At 30.9% G+C, this 21,994-nt stretch overlaps 3 protein-coding genes across 5 annotated transcripts; 1 reads left to right on the top strand and 2 right to left on the bottom strand.

Annotated features, from left to right (window-relative positions):
- On the top strand, positions 737-3,849 carry LOC109325342 (pentatricopeptide repeat-containing protein At1g62930, chloroplastic-like). Its single transcript, XM_019557640.1, has 2 exons — positions 737-2,477; positions 3,259-3,849. Exon 1 carries the CDS (start codon positions 802-804, stop codon positions 2,464-2,466), a length of 1,665 nt encoding a protein of 554 aa, XP_019413185.1. The 5' UTR covers positions 737-801; the 3' UTR covers positions 2,467-2,477; positions 3,259-3,849.
- Positions 4,229-7,849, bottom strand: LOC109325341 (probable LRR receptor-like serine/threonine-protein kinase At3g47570). The gene is made up of 2 exons (XM_019557639.1): positions 5,130-7,849; positions 4,229-4,975 (listed from the first exon to the last, which is right to left on the bottom strand). The coding sequence occupies exons 1-2, from the start codon at positions 7,759-7,761 to the stop codon at positions 4,524-4,526; spliced, it is 3,084 nt and encodes a 1,027-aa protein (XP_019413184.1). The 5' UTR covers positions 7,762-7,849; the 3' UTR covers positions 4,229-4,523.
- LOC109325343 (vacuolar cation/proton exchanger 3-like) lies at positions 13,626-17,791 on the bottom strand. 3 transcript variants are annotated; one of them, XR_002105123.1, is made up of 13 exons: positions 17,408-17,791; positions 17,054-17,121; positions 16,875-16,903; positions 16,345-16,541; positions 16,035-16,247; positions 15,801-15,929; positions 15,085-15,201; positions 14,781-14,834; positions 14,566-14,682; positions 14,228-14,318; positions 14,049-14,107; positions 13,883-13,951; positions 13,626-13,837 (listed from the first exon to the last, which is right to left on the bottom strand). XR_002105123.1 is itself a non-coding variant. In XM_019557641.1 (12 exons), the coding sequence occupies exons 1-11, from the start codon at positions 17,690-17,692 to the stop codon at positions 14,052-14,054; spliced, it is 1,356 nt and encodes a 451-aa protein (XP_019413186.1). In that variant the 5' UTR covers positions 17,693-17,791; the 3' UTR covers positions 13,626-13,951; positions 14,049-14,051. The 3 variants fall into 3 exon arrangements, 2 of the variants coding, with proteins under 2 accessions (XP_019413186.1, XP_019413187.1); XM_019557641.1 differs by having other exon boundaries at positions 13,626-13,951; XM_019557642.1 differs by having other exon boundaries at positions 13,626-13,955; positions 14,053-14,107.

The raw sequence follows: 21,994 nt of genomic DNA, 5'->3' as shown, positions 1-21,994 counted from the left end.
TTGATCAATAATTCAATTTCTGAGAGTAACACTTGTTGAGAGAGATATTACATTGCACAAGCAACATCAATTACTATGTCTAATCTTTGAATAAATGTCAATTACTTCACATCATGAGCACTTATGATAAAAACCAAACAACAAAGTGAACAACACATTATTAGATTTAGGCCAACTCTACCATTCAAAGTAAATCAATCTACTTCCTTAACAAGTACATGGTTGATAACTCCAAAATTTCCTCATTATAATTAACCAGATTACACATTTTAAATATACTTTGCTCACCCAACCTATCTAAACTCAACTAGGGTATTATTTACATATATAGTCTCTACAAGTTCTATTATTTGTTACTTAGCCTCTTAAGGCTTACTCAATTGTGTTGAAGTGTTTCAAAATATATATATATATATATATATATATTTCTATGTTCGATTCATGAGAATGACACTTGTTGGGTGGGGCGAACACGAACCCCAAAATAGATTAATTTCTTAACAAAAAAAAGTAAGAAAATATCATTGGTAGTACCAAAAAATATATATCTATTTATAATTATTTTTAATAATGCATTTATATTAAAGAGAGAGTAAATGGAAAAATAGGAAAATAAGTAAAGCGAAAAATAATGAAGTTTAAATCCTCAAAATAAAACTAAACAAATTTTCTAAATTTTAACAAAATTTTAATTTCATTCCTACTTACATTTCTGCACTGTTATTTGAAGACAATGCAGAGTACACAGAGAACCCTAATTTTTGCATCCACAACATAGGAGAAGTTGAATTCGTCACAGAAATGTTGATGATTGCAGTGTGTAAGAACAATATTCTTTCAATTCCAACACCAAATTTTCATTCTTTCCTTCCTCAATTTCAATACCCATGTTTCCTTCTTAGGTTTCTCTCTCTTTCTCTGCATCCAATTCATCTCAATAACCCTCTTAACGATGCTGTTGATTCCTTCAATCACATGCTTCATATGCATAATACACCACCCATCTTTCAATTTAATCAGATTTTAAATTCCATTGTGAAAATAAAGCATTACCCTATTGCTATTTCTCTTTTCAAACGATTTGAACCTATGAGAATTAACCCTGATTTTATTACTTTTAGTATCTTAATCAATTGTTACTGCAATTTGGGTCAAATGAATTTTGCTTTCTCTGTATTGGCCAAGATTCTCAAATTGGGTTATCAACCAGATACTATAATGTTGACTATGTTGATGAAAGGACTTTGTCTCAGTGATAATGTTAATAAAGCTCTTCAATTTCATGACATTGTTATAGCACACGGATATCGATTAAATGTAGTTAGTTATGGCACTTTGATCAATGGGTTATGTAAAATAAAACAAACAAGGGCTGCTATTAAGTTGTTCAGAAAGATCGAATGGAAAGTGATCAAGCCGAATGTGGTAATGTACAATGTTATCATTGATAGCCTCTGCAAATATAAACTCGTAAATGAGGCCCTTGATCTACATTCTGAAATGGTTGTTAGAGGAATTTCTCCTGATATTTTCACTTATAATTCTTTAATGTATGGTTTCTGTTTCGTGGGTCGACTGAAGGAAGCGACTGATTTGCTAAGTGATATGGTAATGAAAAACATCGACCCGGATGTCTATACTTTCAATACATTGGTTGATGCATTTTTTAAGGATGGAAGAGTCAAAGAAGCTAAGAGTTTGTTAGCTGTGATGATAAAAGCTGCTGTGAAACCTGATGTTGTTACTTATAATTCTTTGATGGATGGTTACTGCTTAGTCAATGAAGTGAGCAAGGGAAAACATGTATTCAGCACTATGCCTCAAATGGGAGTGACTCCCGATGTTCATAGCTATAGTATCATAATTAAAGGATTATGTGAGCTTAAAATGGTGGATGAAGCCATGAATCTCTTAAAGGAAATGCATCGCAAAAGTATGATCCCTAATACTGTAACTTACAATTCTCTTATTGATGGTTTATGCAAATCAGGGAGAATATCTAATGCATGGAAACTTCTTGACGAGATGCATGATAGGGGTCAACCTGCCGATGTTATTACTTACACTTCTTTATTCGACGCTTTATGCAAAAATAAGCAGCTTGACGAGGCAACTGCGTTACTCAAGAAAATCGAAGACCAGGGAATTCAGCCAGATGTGTACACATACAGTATACTCATTCAGGGATTATGCAACAATGGTAGACTTGAGAGTGCAAAAGAGGTTTTTCGTCATTTTTTTATTAAAGGCTATCATCCAAATGTCTGGTTATGTAATGCTATGATAAAGGGGCTCTGTAAAGAGCACTTGTTTGATGAAGCATTGGCTTTGAAGACAAAAATGGATGACAGTGGTTGCACCCCTGATGCTATAACTTTTCACATACTAATTTCTGCTCTTTTTGAAAATAATGAGAAAAAAAAGTCACATAGACTTCTCCGTGAAATGATAGCTAGAGGCCTATAAAGAGGACAAAGGTCGGGTAGATGCTTTCTAGTTAATTCACAAAATGTCGATTTTATATGATTGGTCTGCTAGCCTATTTAAAGTCTCATTTTCATAGTTTCATTTTGACCATTTGTCAATTCCATTGGTTAATTTTTTGGTTCTTGGCGTGATTGTCATTCTTCTTTCTGCTTTAGTCACTCTTAATCTTAACGAGGTTCTATCTCAGTCACTTCTCTTTGTATGGCTTTACTGATATTTGTATTTTTACCAAAATATTTTACATGATTGGATTGTGGATATATTTGCTATCCATTTTATCATTGAACAAACTCTGGAAATTCGCATGATCATTTGGAATGTTTTTATGTCGAATATGTAAGCCCATCTAAATATCTTTGCTGTTGTTTTGCACAAATATAGGAATATTTTGTGTTCCCTTTCCTTTTCGTTATTTTATGCTGGCCAAAGGTGCTTCTGCTCAAATCCACGGTCCTTTGTGTCTGCAAAAACTCAAGTTTTGTCTTTGATATGTTCTTGCAGAACGCAGGCAAGGTCTACTTGTTAATATATCTCTCTCTATATATATAATGCTATAGATATTCATATATGTGCATAAAAAATCATATGTTATATATATATATATATATATTATATCCATACAGCAAAAACAAATCCATAACAATTCCAGATCCAAACACAAAAACATAGCACATGCATATCATTTCTTATGTTCCCACTTCCCATGTGCATTTCTAGGCAGCACCTTAGAAGCTTCACTTAAACTAGTATCTGTATGTTGGTCTTCTGTAGCACTTGAGGCTCCAACTGAGGAGTTCCCATGTCTAGACATTTCATCGCATGGAAGAAACAGGGTCGACAAATTGAGAAGGGAAGGGTGGCGAAGAATTAGAATAGAGCTGGGAACAAGAGATGAAAAGAGGATGAGATGGAACTGGATCAAATAAGATGACAAGGTTCGAATGGAACTGGATCAAGAATTAGAGAATGGAGATGGAAAGAGGATACAAATGAAACTGGAATCAGGAGAGAACAAGATTTCGGGGTGTAACGGAACTGAAAGGAGAATTCCACCCATCAAAACGGGTTTTAAACAACTTGGGCCACAAACCGGTCTCGCACAAAACTGGCAAAAACAGGATCTTTGGGTCATAGATTCAACTTCTCCTACAATCCCGCATGCATTTCAATATTAATAAGCCTTGCAATTTCATTTTCAGAGTGTCCGGTTGATGAGCATGTTTCATCATGCAAGCTAGTTAGTGATATGTAGAAATAAGGTGATGTAATGTAACCCTGTTTAAGTTATGGCACATTGGATCTTTGTTTGATAGATGGCTTCAGAAATGATAAGTTAAACTGGTGCCATGTTTGCATATTCTGCATTATTTTCTTGCAAGTGTTGGTTGTTTTTTGAAGATTGAAACTTAGGCAGGTTTCTGCTTCATTAGTCATTACCAAAATATTTGCAGGCAATGTATTCTTTTAATCATTCTTTTCTATGTTTTCAGTTGCAATGTTTCTCATTGTGAGTTGATGTTTGGGAGGAGAATGAAGGAAAAATGAAGACTTCAGAGTCATCTCACAAGTGTATTTCATGGCTCGTAAGCTTTCTCTTTCCCTTTCTCTTCCATCCCCTACAAAATCCAACTCAGAATCAAACCCGACCCATGAGGATAATTTTGTCCATTTCATATATAGCTTGAGAGTTGAGAGTTGAGACACTGCAACAAATCCTAGAAAGCTATAACATTTGGAATTTCCGGAAGGTGAGTATGACAACTTTATTCTAAAACAACAATGAGGGTTGAACCAAACTAAAACATACATCTCAAGTTTGACTGTGCTGAATGGATTCATGTAGATTATTACATCTATGCAGTGAATTAAATAATAGTCGCGATTGCATTTATGTTTCGTTTATTGAAATTGTAGGAAAATGTGGTTGATGCAGCCATAACTGTAGTCACAATACCATTGCAGAGATTACCTAAACAAAAATATTACGGTCACGATTAAGTGCAATTTAAAACACTGCTTCAAGCTTTCATGTGTGCCTAACTTACCGTTCGACGGGTTGCATGTGTATTATGCCTTATCCTCATGAAAGAGTTCTTGATAGCGTGTAGTTTGTTGACCACCTCAGTGATATGCATCCTTTCACTTGGTGAAGTTGCAGAGCAAGAAACTCCAATTTGGATCACTGATACAATACCATCCTTCATCAAACATTTATACCTAGCTTCAACATCAATATCAAAGTCCCTCCTTAAAGCATTTTCTTCTCCTTCAACTTGTTGATTTTCATCAAGTTCTTGCTCAAGGAATATGGAAGGATCAATTATATCCATCACATGATTGGGTAAAGCCATTGCAATAAACTGTTGAATTCCAATGTCACCTTCAAATGCCTCATCTGTTGGTCTTTTTCCTGTGAAAATCTCCAATAGTAGTATCCCATAACTGTATATATCTCCTAGTACAGAAGCCTTGCCACCCATGCCATACTCTACATTTCATTTATAACTTCATCATTATACATTTAAGGTGTAAATATTAGTCCCTAGGACATATAACATAGCTCAAATACAAATGAGGGAAAACTAAAAGGACTAAATATTAAGTACATTTATAGTTAAATACTTTTTTCTTACTTATTATACCTGGTGGAATGTATCCAATAGAACCCTTTAGGCTAGAAGACATAATGGATTGTATGGAAAAGTTGCTAGATTCTTCATATAGAAATGTAGATAATCCAAAGTCAGCAACATGAGCCACCATATCATTATCCAAAAGTACATTGCTTGGCTTTATATCACAATGAACAATTGCAGTTTGACAAGAGTGGTGGAGATATTCAAGTGCACAAGCAACATCAATTGCTATGTTCAATCTTTGAATAAATGTCAATGTCTTTGTCTGATGTTGCATATTATTTGTAGGATGCAACCAACATTCTAGGCTGCCATTTGACATGAAGTCAAAGACCAAAGCTTTGAAGTCATTACCTTGATAATCAACACTTGCTATGGCAGTTATAATCTTGAGAAGGTTTCGGTGCCTTATATTTTTCAGAACATTGCATTCATCAATGAAACTCCTTGAAGCTCCTCTTTGTTCAAGATTTAACACTTTGATAGCAATAGTTGCTCCATCACTTGGAAGAGTCCCTTTGTACACGGAACCAAAACTTCCTGAGCCAATCAAGTTATCCTGAGAGAATCCTCCAGTGCACTTTGCAATGACAGAGTAAGAAATTTGCAATTCTAAATCCTCTCTTCTTGAAGTTTTCTTTCTTGATCTCTTTACCATAAGGAATGCAAGAAAACAAGATAGAAAAAGTAGGAATACAAATGCACTAACTATAGGGATAGCTAACTTTGGGGCAAGAATTTTTTTTACAAGAGATGTGTTCTTATTTCTACATGGGGGTAGATTTAATTCTAGGACACCACCACAAAGTTTTTTGTTTCCATAAATTGATATAGCAGTTGCATTCTTGAAGATTCCATTCTTAGGAATTTCTCCCTCTAGATTGTTGTAAGAAAGATTTAGATGCTGGAGCACTATGGAATCACCAAGAAATTCAGGAATCATACCAGACAAGTTATTGTGTGAAAGATCAATATCTTCTAAGCCTCTCAATTTCTCTATAGTATGAGGAATGTTTCCCTCAAAATTGTTACCCTGCAAATACAGTTGTTCCAAACTAGTGCAGCTACCAAAAGAAGATGGAATGACACCAGAGAAATTGTTTTCTGATAGATCCAACTCTCCAAGATTCACAAGTTTATCAACTTCATTGGGCAAAGTCCCTGACAAACTGTTATTAGACACATCAAAGAATATTGCTAGTGAAGAAATGCTAATAACTTCTTTTGGTATGATGCCAGTAAGCTTGTTATTAGAAAGGCTAAGTAACAATAACTTGTGGCAATTTCCAAGACTAGAAGGTATACTTCCCTCAAAGTAGTTCAACTCCATATAGAGTTTTGTTAATGAAGATAAATTTCCTATGGAGGATGGGATTCCTCCTGAAAATTTGTTTCCACCAAGATACAATTCTTGTAGATTTTGAAGCATACCTAATGCATCTGGAACACTACCACTTAGCAAGTTATTGTCCAATTCTAGAGTAGCCAAGTTGGAAAGTTTACCAATCCCAAGAGGTATACTTCCATATATTTGATTGGATCCTAAGGTAAGTGAGTGCAATTGGGTTGAAAGATTAGCAATTGAGTTGGGCATCTTTCCACCAAAATTGTTTCCTTCTAGACCTAGATATTCTAGATCAGTGCAGTTAACCAAAGAATCAAGAAAGCCAAGGTCATGAGATGTCCTAGTTCCAAGTCTATTGCTTTCAAAATTAAGAATGGTTAATCCATTCAAGATACCTATGTTCTTAGGAATGGTACCAACTAGGCCATTTTTAGAGAACTCAAGAGATTCAAGTTTAGTTGAATTTACCAATGATGCAGGAATAGTTCCTGTGAAATTGTTGAACCCAAAGAAAAGTACTTGAAGGTTTGGAAGAGTGAAGCCAATATCATCTGGTATGTTTCCATGGAGATGGTTTTGAGTAACAGAAAAAGTGGAAATGGAAGAAATATTATAAACTGAAGAAGGAACTGTGCCAGACAAGTAATTCTCACCTAGCCCAAGAATCCTCAATCTTGATAAATACGCTAACTCATGTGGTATATTTCCATGCAAGTTGTTCCTTCGGATCGAAAAACCAACTAAAGAAGATAAATTTCCTACCCAAGTTGGTATTGTTCCTGTAAGGTTATTTACACCAGCAGCCAATACTATTAGTTGTGTACAATGACTTAGATTACTAGGAATGTTTCCACTAAAGTAGTTGCTATAGATAGATAGCCTTTTTAGGTAGAGTAAATGTCCAAACTCTTGAGGTAGTTGACCATGGAAACTATTGAAAGATAGGTTGAGTTGTGTTAGGAATGTTAAGTTTCCTATATATGGTGTAATAGTACCTACCAACCCTTGTGTATTAAGGTTCAAGTTCATTACCCTTTGATTAGATTTGTTGCATGTGATTCCTGTCCAGTTGCAGTGATGGATAGAATCATTCCATGAACTCATAATATGGAATGGATCTTCTATTATATGACTCTTGAACTCAAGTAAGGCATGCAAATCAGTTTCAGTTGCTGTTGTTGTTGCTGTTGCTGTCTCAAAGTGAAAGAATAATAAGGTCATGCAAGAAAGAGAAAATAACCCAAAGAGGATGTGGAATACTTTGCTCTTGGAGTTTACACAAGAATGATTCATCTTTTCAGAATGTTTCAGGCTTAGCTTGTTGAAGGAGAGATATATAATATTTATAGTATTAATTAGTATGTGGTGTGACTGACACAATGAAAAGCTTTGATCTGTGGAAGCAAAAGTCAAGCACTAAAATCTTAGAAATTTTATGGAACAAAAGCACAAGGCATATATATGGCCCAAAATCCACCTAACACTGATCACATGATTTAACATTATATTATATGTTTATCCAAAATAGTAATTTATGAGTCTTCTATGCTTCGAGCTTAGATGCATCAGAGACTTATGTGGTCAGTGTTAGGTTCGATGTAGATGATGTTTTGGTTTACTATTGTATGGTCAATTTGGATCATGAGAATCGATGTTATCTTCCCACAAAAGGAAGGTAACTGTTCAAATTATAGACTTGATCCATATTAGATCTAGGACGTGGTTTTTATCTTACGCGGCACCATTAATCTAGATTTTGCTAATTGGTGCTTAGGTCCTTGGTTTTGTGTTACCTCATTATATAAAAGGACTCGTAATTGATCGTTGATATTTTCTCTTGTATTTGGCAGACATCCCTTGTACTTGTTTAATGCAAATTTGCTTATTGAAAAAAAAAAAGATTCATGAATCTTTTCACCTATTTGTATCTTAATTTATTTATTCTTTTTAAGTATTTGACTTGTTTCATGATTCGGTTCGATTTTTTTTTATGGAATCAGATATATTTGGTTCAATTCACGATTCCTTTGAGAGTTCTCAATAATCAAACCGAATTCGAGGTTAAAAAAACCTTATAGGTTACACAATATTTCTCGCAGCCATAGAGAGAAAAGTTACCATAGGCTATATGAATAGGTTATAATATTACACAACTTTGAAGAAAATGCACGATGGCATGGCTTGAATAAAGTTCTTGGATTTAAAGCTGAAGATCGTGCTGAGAATATAATAGTTGGTGAGTCATGTTGCTTTGTTTTTTTGTAGGAATGCCATAAAATCAATTTGTAGCAATTGAATGTGATGCCGATACCGAATTTGGATTGTGACACGTGACAAAAAATTTAGATTAGAATTAATAGTTATGATTTTAAAATACAAAATAATATATTTTTTAATAAATTAATTTAGAAAAAAAAAACAAAAATTATATCCTCTCTCCCTCTTCACCATATTTTATGAGAAGAGATACTTCAATCCATATTTTACATTATTTTTATATCATTTATCATTCATATTTAATTATTATTATTAACTCTTATATATATGATAATATAAATTAGTATAATAGATGGTGATACCTTAAGTATGTATAGATATTTACTCTAATAATGGATAAATGCTATACTCTTATAAAATATATTCTTAAAATTTTGGGAGTTCAATGTTGTATGTTATTATGTAATATTTATTATTATTTTTTCAATATCTTCTTATTAAACACTTTGAATGAGAGTATCCACTAATGACCAATACTAAATGAGAATAAGGTTTTATACAATATTATAGTATTTAAAAAGCAAGAAAAATAATAATAATAATAAATATTTGGTCATCATTGGGTAATCCACTTATGCAAGTGGACTATGCAACGAAATAAACATAGGAGTTTATGATTATGCTGCCCACTGTAAATATTTAATATTTGGTTGGAACTTGTCTTTCACGGGTACACATCTGCTGTTTTATAAGTTGTATTACTGCATATGCCATGAACTGTGATTGGTCAAAAAATAATTAACTAGTAATTTTTTAACTTAAATAGATTTTTCAATCAATGACAGGCTAGTGACATATATAGTGGTACTACTTGTGGACATCATTATGGTTGGATAGTAGGCACTAGTTACGTCTTGTGTTTGGAATATAGAATTAACAACTCTATTTTAATAAATAATAGTATTCCAAACTCAATGAGATCAATTGCATTTGAAATGAAAGCCTCAATTAAATTCTTGTATTCACTATCAAACATACACCACCTATTGCCATCCAAGCTCAATTGCTATTCCAATTCCTTGAAGCAAAGTGATTTTTCTAATTTCTTGTTCTTGACTAGACATTAGTTAAGTGGTGTAAAATTTCATTAAATCTTTAGGTATAGTATTAAGCCAAAAGTTGAAGATCCGATTCTTATGAGCAACACTTATTAGGAGAAATTACACATGTCAGAAGAGATTAATTATTTACCTATAAGGTGAGAAGCTGATACAAACATAATACATTAAGCGTTTATTAAGGGTTAAATGATGGCATGCTTGCCAATATGATAAATGCAAAGTTTTTCATATGTTGTCAACATCTTTGTCAATTCTTTTATTCTTCATACAACAATTTATTATGATACATATTCATATATATTCATATTCATTTTCATCCTCTTTTATTTATAATGAATAGAATGAGTTTGATCCAACCATATCAAAATTGAAGCTATCATCATGTTTTGTCCATCAATCAATCTATTGGACGATGGATAAATGTAAGCTTAGAAAAGACCTTGTATTAAGTTCAAATGATTGAGGAATAAATAATGAAGAAATTAAGGTGCACTTTTTCTGTACAATACCCTTGTCTTGAAAATCTGATGATTATTAAAATAATAAAGCTAACCTATAATCTTGAAAAAATTGGACAATTTGATACTCAATACTAATACCAGATATAATATCAAAAAAGAGTTGATTCAGTAATGTAAGATCTTGTTAGATTTCTAGGATAACTAAAAGGTTGATGATTCGATTTTATGCGAGACATTTGTTGGAAGGGACAACCGCAAACCTCTAAAGATATTAATTCCCTATCCATAAAGTGAATGATACAAGCAATGTCAATAAGTGAACTAATAATATGATATTTATATAAGCAAGTTATATAATTTTAATTTACAGAAAATAGATAATTTAACTAACAGTACATAAATTAAACTAGGATACTAAGGGTGTGTTTGGTGCGATGATTAACTATGAGAGCACATTAATGTCCCATGAATTAAACTATTGTCTCATATAGTGTGACACATTGTGTAGACATTAATGTCTCGTGAAATTAAATTTATGAATGTGTTAATTTAAAAAATATTAATGTTCTCTTTTGGACTCTTCTCATCAAAGACTATAGTGCAACATTAAGCATATTTACTAATAAAAATTAGTGCATTAAAATACAAAAAAAAAAAATGCTCTAAAAAGCGTTTAAGAGCATTGTAGAATCTAATAGTACATTCTCCTATGTTCACAAGTAATGTCCAGAAGTGTTGCTGAATTGATATTTTAAGGATAAACTATCTCTATCTATTAATTACTATCACCTTTTATCATTACAAAATTATCAAAAAAATCATTAAAAAATAGTTTATATTCATTTGTTTTCTTGCTTTATGTATTTTCTTTCTATCTCTTTTAAAAGTGATTTTTTTAGAAAATATAACACATGATTGCATTCTTATTTCGCATTCGAATAGGAGCAATAATGAAAGTAATGCATTATGGTTTCTGATTTATGAAAAGAATTTACACTTTTATTGAAAAACATGCAAAGAAATTGCGCACCAATTCATGGATATCATGTAGAATAGTTTGAAGTTGTCTTGTATTTGGCACCCACACTTGAAACACCATTTGAAACACTTTTGTAAAAAATGTGACATTATTCCTAGTGGTAACATTCTTAATTTTATTGGTTTTAAAGTTATAACCTCGAGAATGTTCATCTATGCTTCTCCCACTCAATCCATACACACATTTGCATCGGCAGATGCAAGTAAATTCTTGGTGCTAAGTTCATCAGTGCAGTTTGCAAGGACACCTAGTACATTTGTATAGTACCAAGAATTTGCTTGCATCTGGCAATCCACACAAATTGTGTGCATGAGTTGAGTGAGAGGAGCATAGATGAACATTCTTGTAACTTTAAAACCGATAAAGTTAAGACTGTTACCAAAGGAATGGTATCACATTCTTAACAAAAGTGTTTGTCATGGAAAACTATTAGCTTGCCTCTTCAAATTTTTTGGAATGATTCTCACCTAAAGTGGTGACTTTGGCAACTTGAGATGAAGAGTATTTGCTTCAATATTTATAGGCAAGATACCAAAAGTGTTTCAATATTGATTCTCCTTAAGAAAATTTTAAATTCTAGTCCTCTAGATAACATTTCTACTAGAAAAAGAAGTTCAAGCATATTGTATATTTTATGTCATCAAAACAAATAAATAATAGAACCACTCATACCTTAAAAATACTTCCATGAGGCAACATATCTAAAGTAAAATAATTTTTTATATGCTTGTGTCTTCCAATATAAAAAAGGAAAACAATTTAAACTTTGGGAAAAGAAAACTCTCTAGGAGTTTTGGAAGAAATTCACATCTTTTATTTTATGAGGTTAAATAAGAAATATTTGAAATATTTTGCTCTAATTTATAGAGCTATGACAAATAAAAGAGGAAATAGATTGTCTTCTTTCAATGCTACTTAAAAAGTATGTTTATTTAAGGGTTGGGACCATATTTCTAAACATGAGAAACACATTTAAGTATGCTTATTTATAAAATGTATCACTTGTCCCACTTTTATATTACTTTATATACTATACTTTTAATTGGTTAAAATTTTTTATTGAAGTTAAAATTATAATTAATAAATATTTTTTAATCAATTATATTTTTTAGCACATGAAGTGACACAAAAGAATGAGATATGAAATGTTTACCCATTTCTAGACATGAGTGCACAATGCAACCCAATAGATGCAAGTTGGTCCTAAGTTTATCAGCTTTATCAGTGCATGGTGCAAGGACAACACATGGTGCCTTTACTTATTAAAAGTGACATATACCTACTCTTTGTATATGTAATTGTTATAACTAAATAAATATAGAAAGTAATTAATATATATGTGGTTAATGACTAAATTTATTGATAAGATAATCACCTACTTGGAAGTCATTATGCCTAGACTTAAGATAATATTAGTCTTGGACTTGAACCTTAAATGCAATATTGATCTGAATTTTAAATTGAGCTCCTACATTTTATGATTGTAATTTCCTCATTGTTTATTGTTTGAAGGAGTAATACAAAAACTCTACTATCTTTGAAATATTAAAAATATAAAAAATAGTTTTCATCTTTTTTATATTAACATTTTATTATTCTAATATATCATTAATCATGCACTTTCAGCAACCAAACAATGAATACAAACTCAACAACAACAATAATCATTCCACAAACTTATTTGAGCTTAAAATGCCACATGCATTTCAATATTAATAAGCTATGCAATTTCATTTTCAGACTATTGATGAACTTGTTTCCTCATGCGAGCTAGTTAGGGATAAGTAGAAATAAGATAATGTAACCCGCTCTATGTTATCTTACACTAGATCTTTTTGGATGGATGACTTCAGAAATCAACTTAAGTTAAACTAGTATTATGCTTATCTAGATAGGATTAGAAATAAACGAATTAGAGAGAAAGTTGAAGTATCTTATATTATAGAAAAGATTGTAGAATCGCACTTTAGGTTTTTATGATCAATTCATTAAATGATATGAAAATTTTGGTCACTCTTGTCAATTTCTACAAATGTTTTGTCCAAATTTAGTTTTTATGACCAATTCATTAAATGTTGTGAAAATTTTGGTTACTCTTGTCAATTTCTACATAAATAATGTGAAAATTTTGGTTACTCTTGTTATTTTTTCGGGGACATTTTTATCAAAATTTAGGTTTTTTTTTATACCTAAACCGATTATCTCCTTCTAATTCATTACCTATTAATCTAATCTTCACCTAAAATTTCAAAATTGGTATCCAAAATAAACTTAAAAATAAAATAAAAATAAAGAACCAAATGTAAACTTAAGAAAAAGAGACTTAAGATAATCACTTCATGTGCAAAATAAATTCTTGCTAATACAAACTCAAACTTACAAGAATGATTTTCACTTATTCAATAATTATTTAAATAGACAATAAAAAACAACCCCTTGAGCCCAATAACACTGGGCTACAACTTTGTGACATAACACACATTTGGCCCAAAATCTTGGACTCACTATACCATAGCTTGCAATTAAATTACTTGCAAAGCTACTCCAAACTTTTTCATCTTTTGTCTATAAATCACAAAATGATTGAAATGAACCCATAATCAATCCATTGAATTTGCTTGTGAGGGACCAAAATAGACAAAATCCTGCAATAAAAACAACAACAATTAGTATCATTTTAGTATATGTATTCAGCTCCATAATTCTTATTTATACACAAAAAATTATATAATATGAACTTACCAATTAAGCACTTAAAACTGCATCAGTTGTTGATTTAAGAGTGATTATATCAACTTGGTCTGGGAAAAAGAGAATATCACATTTTAGATATCAATCACAAATTAAGAATTTATAAGGTTGGTATATACTTTGGCTATTTATTAACCATAGAACAATTTTAATTTATATATTATACTTACTAAGAGGTGATCTTTGTACAAAGAAGCAAGCTCCAATAACAATGTAGCAAAGTAGGAGAATAAAGCCTTTCATGTAGTGAGAAGTACCATCCTATAAATAAGAGCATAAATTTATCAAGATTTATATTTCATTCATAGACGAAATACGGTTTTAAATTGCGACTACGGTTATAATAGTTACATTGTATTTATAATAATTATGAAAATTGAAAATAAAATAAAAATATGATTGATATGACCATAATTGTTGAGACCCACAAAATTAAACCATGATATTATTTTGGCAAAATTGTAATTTTGGACTATAATATTCATTGTTGAGATTATTTTAACTATACCTGCAAAGTGAAGCTTGTGGCTATTATTGCCAAAGCAAGTGAACCTGTTTCTAAGAGGTTCAAGTTTAGGTCCATTTCCACACCTGCTATCCATGCAACTATCACACATAGAGGAACCTATATATTTTAATTGCATAAGGTTTCATTAATCACAAAAAAAGAAGAAGATAAATTAATAAAAATATTCTTTTATATTTTGAAGCTGAGTTTCTTACCACAAACATGGCAATTTGAGTTGATGAACCCAATGCAACACCTAATGTTATGTCCTGCAATCATCACATTACTTTAGTCTCAATTATTAAAAAATATTATTTTATGAATTTATATTAAAAAATTTATAAAGTAAAATATTTTATTAATAGAAATAGATAACGGTGTAAACAAAATCAATATAGAAAATAAGTAAAAAAAAACGGGGTCTATAAAGAGCCTTAACTATAAATCTCACCCGAAAAAGTCAAAACACAACAAAACCGAAGCGACGAGTGGAATATATAACATTATTGAAATTCTCACCAGCTTATTCTTGAAAGCAAAAATGATTGCTCCTGCATGTTCAGCTGCATTGCCAACTATTGGTAGCAAGATTATGCTAAGGAAACTGACAGATAAACCCCATGAATCTGATGCTTCCTGTTAACAACATTGTGATTTTTGTTATCAATATATTATGTTAGTGAAAATAGAATTCAATGCATTTAATATTTTGTTTATTACAAGCTTATAATAAGTTTATTTGTAGTTATGATAACAAACTATGAGAATATGCTTGTGAACTTAGCTCATAATGTTTCTATTAGCTCTTTAAAGCTTGGGAAACTTACTAAAATAAACTCTTCTAAATTTATTGTACAAAACTTATTAACTTCTTAAAGTAATCGACATTCTTATAAGAAAATGACATTTCACTTGTAAACCAATCATCAATAAATAAAATATGAGTGGGGATTCACTTACTCTAAAAGTAAGTTTTTCTTCTTATCATAGCCATCAATTTTATGGACATCTAATTAAAACTATTGGATTTTCCTATAATTGATGGCTAGGATTTGAAGTAAATTTAAAAAACTTACTCTTGGAGTAAATAAATCTCTCCTGATAAAGTATTACTCACTTTATTATGCTAAGTAAGAAAATTTGTAGAACGATTTATTAGGAAGATATATCATTTTCTAGTGTCGTAAATATTAATGGTATGATATTTTATAAAAAAAATTAAAGGCAATTATTACCTCAATTGTTGCCACCACAAATTCAGACAAGAAAGCAATGATTAGAGTCATCCCAATCAGCCAAGAAACTGCACTCCAGCATCCAATCACAGCTTGTTCTTCTGAGCCATTCTCACCACTTTCATCATCCTGAAACAATATACATAATAATGTTATTAACTTACTATAAGATATAATAATCAATTTCAGTATTCCATAATTCTATGAAACATATATATTTATATATATATATACCTCTTCAGCCTCAAATAACTCCCTGTGTGTAAAGAGTTGAAAAATAAGGTAAACAAAATATGCAATCAACATGACAATGCTAGAAGCTCTTGAAAAATGCAATGATGAATCTTTGGTGAGTGAGATTGGTGCTCCACTATATCCAAAAAGAAGTGGAAGCAAATGGCACAACAATGCTAATAGTAGCATAAGTGAGTTTACATCTGCTTGTCTCTGAAAATTTGATGCTTAGAATTAGTCACCATTTCAATATATATAGAAGAATATTAAGTTAATAGATGAAGTTTTTGAATAGATTTTAGGGTCTTACTCTGTCATATTTTTGTTCAACTCCAATGTTTGCAATGCCACCACAAAATAGAGAGGTTCCAAGAACTAGTAGAAGGTTTGAAAGGATGGAACCTAAGAGAGAATACTTAACCACAGCAACTTGGCCACTAGTAAGGGCAAATATTGCTATTATGAGTTCAGTAACATTCCCACATGTTGCATTCAGAAGTCCTCCCACTATATATCACAATATATATATATATATAAAACTATTAGCTTCAATGACATGGTAATAATAATCAATTGTAATCTTAACAATTTGTAGTAACATTTTAATACTTTAGTTATTAATGCAACCAATTCTGTCTCCAAAACCAAAATTTACCCTATGGTATTTGGATGTCAAAAGCATAATTACATAAATTTTTGTAGAATTTTGTACTATGGTTAGAAGGGTTTAATTAGGACATGCATGTGATTGGTGCAGTGTCATGACCAAAACCTAGTGAAAGGAAATTATGACCAAACTTTGATGATAATTTTATGTTCCAATTGATATAGTGGATATACCTGTGGGACCGGTGTAAAAAGCAACTTGTCTGCAATATTTGGAGAAATAATCACCACCAGAACAAATAAAAAAAAAAGAATCAGAAATCAACCCAAGATAAAATAATAATAAAAAAACTTTTGGTATTAATTATGCAAAGATAAACAAAGGTTGCAACAACTTCATGAGGGTTCCTTACTCTGTGAGGAAGCTGACACGTTCAGCAAGTGGGGTTAGCCCTAGTAAGCTCAATGCAAAAATCCAGGGCTGTACACAATAAAAGTGATTAGTCATAATCATCATAAAAATAGGTGCAAATTCATTATATATATAAAAGGGTAGTCCAGTTCACGAGGTCTCGTATAGATGTACATAACAGCCTTATCTTTAGAAGCAGAAAAACTGTGTCCAAAGTTTGAACTCGTAACCTTATAATCACTAAGCAACAATTTTATTATTGTATCAACTTCACCGTACCCTCTTATATACATATATATGAACACAATTTAGAACTTTTAAATTATACAGTTTGTAAGAATTTATGTATACTCACCCTTCCAAGGCCATAGCATTGAGCAAAGATTGCAACAGGAATTGCAGGGAACAAAATGGAAAGCTTGGTACCAAGAATAACTTCTTGAAAGTTAGCAACCAAGTTTCTTAGCAAACCACAACGAATCTTTGTCACAAGAGTTAAACTAGACTTCTTTCTCAATGAAGATGATGACATGTTATGTGCTGTGCGACCATGTCTTGTTTCTTTGCTCAACCCTTTTATGTTGTTTCCACCATTCTCCAACATCCATGGCTCTTGCAAATGTTGTTGGTTTGAACCCATTTTCTCACAAAGGCAATGAAGATATATATGTGATATGATATTGATAGAGAAAACTACAAAAAAGTGACAATTTAGTGTTACAGTTGCACTTGTTTATGTGTCATGAGTTAGAGATTACTAGATTTATATATATATAGCACATATACGAAGTAATGGGAGGCAACTTCCACGAAGTTTCGCATTTCGATATTTTCCTAATTTCTTATGAATTTGTAAAATAAGTTTATAAATATTATTTTCTACATATATTTGTGGTTCGTTACGCTTGTACACATGCATGAAAAATGAATCCTTATATTATATATTATAAATATATATATTACCAAACCCGTTTTCCTATATAAGAAGTATTTATGTATAAATTGGTACGGATTGGAAAGGGATTGTAGTGGTAAGGTTAATGATTCCTTATTGATTACGAATTGAGTTTTAGAAGGGAAAAAAATAAAAAAAATTTGGATTCATCTTAGGAGTTATTTTATAGCTTTCAAGTCTTGTATTTTTTTTTCTCTCCCTCCAAAACTCATCTCGCAGACATACCTTAAATGTAAATAATTTGTTTGGTAATAATTTCTTTTTTCAGTTTTTAAATTATCATTTTGCCCTTTCTTTTATCAAGAATGAAATTTATTAACAAGGAGAAGAAGTTATTCTCCTAAATACAAATCTCAATAGTTAACAAGCAAACATATAATTAGATGGGTGCATCACGCATTCCATATATGTGTAGTTGAAGTTATTAAAATGAGCATCGAGTATATTCCAAGAATGTAAAAGGGTAAGTTTCATTACTTCAATAAGATGGAACTAGGAATTCTCAAAGGTAATCTTATTCCTCACATGCCAAATAACTCATACAATAATGAACCAAAAGGATAACTACCTTTGTTTACTCTTGTTCTCCATCCAAGTCATATTCACATGAAGAAATAAGTTTACGTTAATATCACTATACAAAGTTGAGATAAGACCAAACCGAGAGTAGAGGCTTTGCCAAACATGATAAGATTCCGAATAAGTGAAAACGGGTGGTTTATTGCTTCCTCCTCCTCCCTAAATAGAGCACAACATGACGAGACATGTACTCTTAAGACTCCCCTTTAAGTTAGGTACAACTTTGTTGGAACTCCACCAAAGAAAATTGTCCACGCTAAACATTTCATCTTTGGTGGGATATTACTTTCCCACACTTTTTGAAATCCACATTGTTACATTTTCTATCTTCATGAGACAACACATGATATGCATTTCGAACATAATATTGATCTCCTTTGTCATAGATCCAAATCCATCCATCAGTGACATCTTGATATGGTACGGAATTTCCAAGTATATTTATGAGATCCTCGTACTCCTCTTGCTCCCAAAGGAACAAACTTTGTCTCCATGTGAACTTCCAGAATCATACACTATTTCTCCATTCCCCAAAGAACTGATTGTTGCATCTTTGTCAAGAGTCACCTGAAACAATCTAGCAAATAAGTTTTTAAGAAGGTCCTCCAACCCATAAATCTGCCCAAATCTTAACATCTCTTTCAGAACCTAAGCTCCTACGAGAACCATCAACCAACCACCCACTACTGACACTTTCCTTATTATTATTAAGATTGCCTAGATCTCTTCATCATGAAAACCCCCTCTTGAAACACTCGTGTTCACTAGCCCCGCCACCCCTAAAGAACCCAACCTCGTATCTAGATTGTAAAACTTTCACCCAAACAGAATCTCTCTCACCTAGCAATCTCCATCTTCATTTATCTAAAAGAACTAGATTGAATAGAAATAATTTTTTTACCCCTAAATCACCCCTAATGAGAATTAACCAAAATGTACATTGGAGGAGACATATATAAGTATTCTTATGCCTTAGTTTTTAATTACTTTTTTACCATAATTGTTTTTTAAAACATCTATCATCTAAAAATTAGGATAATATGTTAGAGGTTCTAAGATGTACTAGTTAAGCTTAATGTATATGCTTAGTGGTAAGCCTTAAAAAGTAAATTTATTCCACCAATCAAACAATAGCAATAACATATATGCTAACTTGATCTCATGTAATTATCTTATGTTTATAGGTTGAGTATCTCTAGAACTCTCCTTACTAAATTTGCTTATAAAAAATAGGAGTAGCAAAGTTGGTGTGTTGGCACATCTTACATAAGAGCATGCTAGTAAGGAATCAATGACGAGGGCAACAAAACGTTACATTAGCATACACACAAGCCATTAGTATAATTTCTCCAAATATAAATTATGATAATGATGGGTTGAATTGTGGACTAAGTTGCTTTTTTTAAGATGTTCATAGTACAACTCTTGATTGTGGAAGCAGACTAGTAATCAGAAGTCCCTGAAATCTTGAGTAATATGTAACTCTTGTCATAGTTTACATAGTAAATTATACTAGCTTTCTTTAGAGTTTAGCTTAATTACACTCATTTTACTTAAAATATTATATTTATTTATCATGTAAGGTAGTCAATGTAACATACTTATATACGAGATCTATGTAGGTACAAAAATGAGAGATGATTTATATAGTTTCACAAAAAATTATTTAGAAACATTTTTGCTAAATTACAATACAATATCTGCTACTATCTCATTATAAAATAGACAACTTCTTGTTATTGCAAAAATAAACGCTTTCAAATTTTGACACGTAAATTTGAAAGAGAGTATTTATGTCAAAAGTCACTTCCCATCTTCTTCTCAAAAATCACTCTCTAAACTCTCTTTCTCTTTCTCAATCTCGTTTCCTTTTTTCTCTGCATGTCATCATTCTTTTGATCATCACTGATTAACCTTACATGTATAATTTGTTTATTTTTCTGTTCCATTAAGCACATGCAAGTTACTTTTTAAACTTTTTTTCTCTGTACATTTTATTCACTCTTTCAATGAAAAAATCAAACTCATTTTCTTTTTTTTTCTGCGTATCTTCATTCAAATCATCAATCAATTAATTTTGTGAATATGATCATCTATATTTTCCATTCTATTAATCACATATAAGTTACTTTCTAAACTCTCTTCCTCTTTTTCTATCTCTACACACTTTTTTACTCTCCAATGGGAAAATAAAACTCATTTTCCTTTTTCTCTACATATCATCCTTCATTCAATCATCTATTGATTAACTTCAAGAGTATGATCTTCGATTTTTTTTGTTCATTAGTTCCGATAAGTACGTGTAAGTCATTTTTTAAACTCTCTTTTTCTTTCTCTTTACACTATCTTCATTCTTTCAATGAAAAATCAAACTCATTTTTCTTTTTCTCTACTTTACATCTTCCTTATGATCATCAATCAATTAATTTTTTTTTTTTGAATTTTATGAGTATTTCTAATGTTAGTCAACTACATAAACGTTAAAATGGAAAAGCTTCAATATATAAATGACATATATTAATGTTAGTTGCTCACCTTTCTGAGAAATTTGTGCAAAATTCCGAAGGAGCAAATCCTTATTTAAGATATTCTTCCTAAAATTTTGTTAGAATTCCATTTATTACTTAATTGGTGATTTCCTTTTTATTATTATTGCAACTATATTATTCTAAGATTTTGAAAATATAACTTTTAATATGTTAAATTAGATATTAATGTTTATATATATATGTGTAAACTTTCAAAATATAGCATAAGATGATAATATTGTATTCATTATGAACATTGCTTAAAATTAAGAAATCGATTGTAATCCATTTTTTATTATTATGCAACTATATTATTTTATGGTTGTAAAAACATCTTTTTAATATGTTAAATTAGATATACAAGTTTATATATGCAAATTTTTGAAATAAAGCATAAATGAACATTCTTAAAATTAAGGAATTAGTTATAATTCATACAATCATACTTTCACAATCAATATTGTGATAAAAGCAATAGTAACAGTTTTATAATACTAAATTGGAATTTTCCATTTTTTTATTTTTATTATTGCAACTATATTATTTTATGGTTTTGAAAATATATTTTTAATATGATAAATTAGATATACATGTTTATATATGTAAACTTTCAAAATAGACCATAAGATAATAATATTATACCTATAATCAGCATTGCCGAAAATTAAGGAATTAGTAATAATAATCACACTTTCACAAATCAATGTTATGATAAAATTAATAGTAACAATTTTCATTCAATATAATATGACAATAACGATTTTTAAGGAATAAATGATAACGAGTCTCTTCATAATCATTAAAAATAAAGATAATGATTAACATATTTGAATTTCGGCAGTATGCTACTAGAATGCACGGGTACACCAAATTAATATTA

Source organism: Lupinus angustifolius, chromosome LG13, assembly GCF_001865875.1.
Source record: "Lupinus angustifolius cultivar Tanjil chromosome LG13, LupAngTanjil_v1.0, whole genome shotgun sequence".
NCBI classification, from domain to species: Eukaryota; Viridiplantae; Streptophyta; class Magnoliopsida; order Fabales; family Fabaceae; genus Lupinus; species Lupinus angustifolius.
The sequence above is the reverse complement of the archived record's forward strand: the minus strand, read 5'-3'. Positions and strand labels throughout refer to the sequence as shown.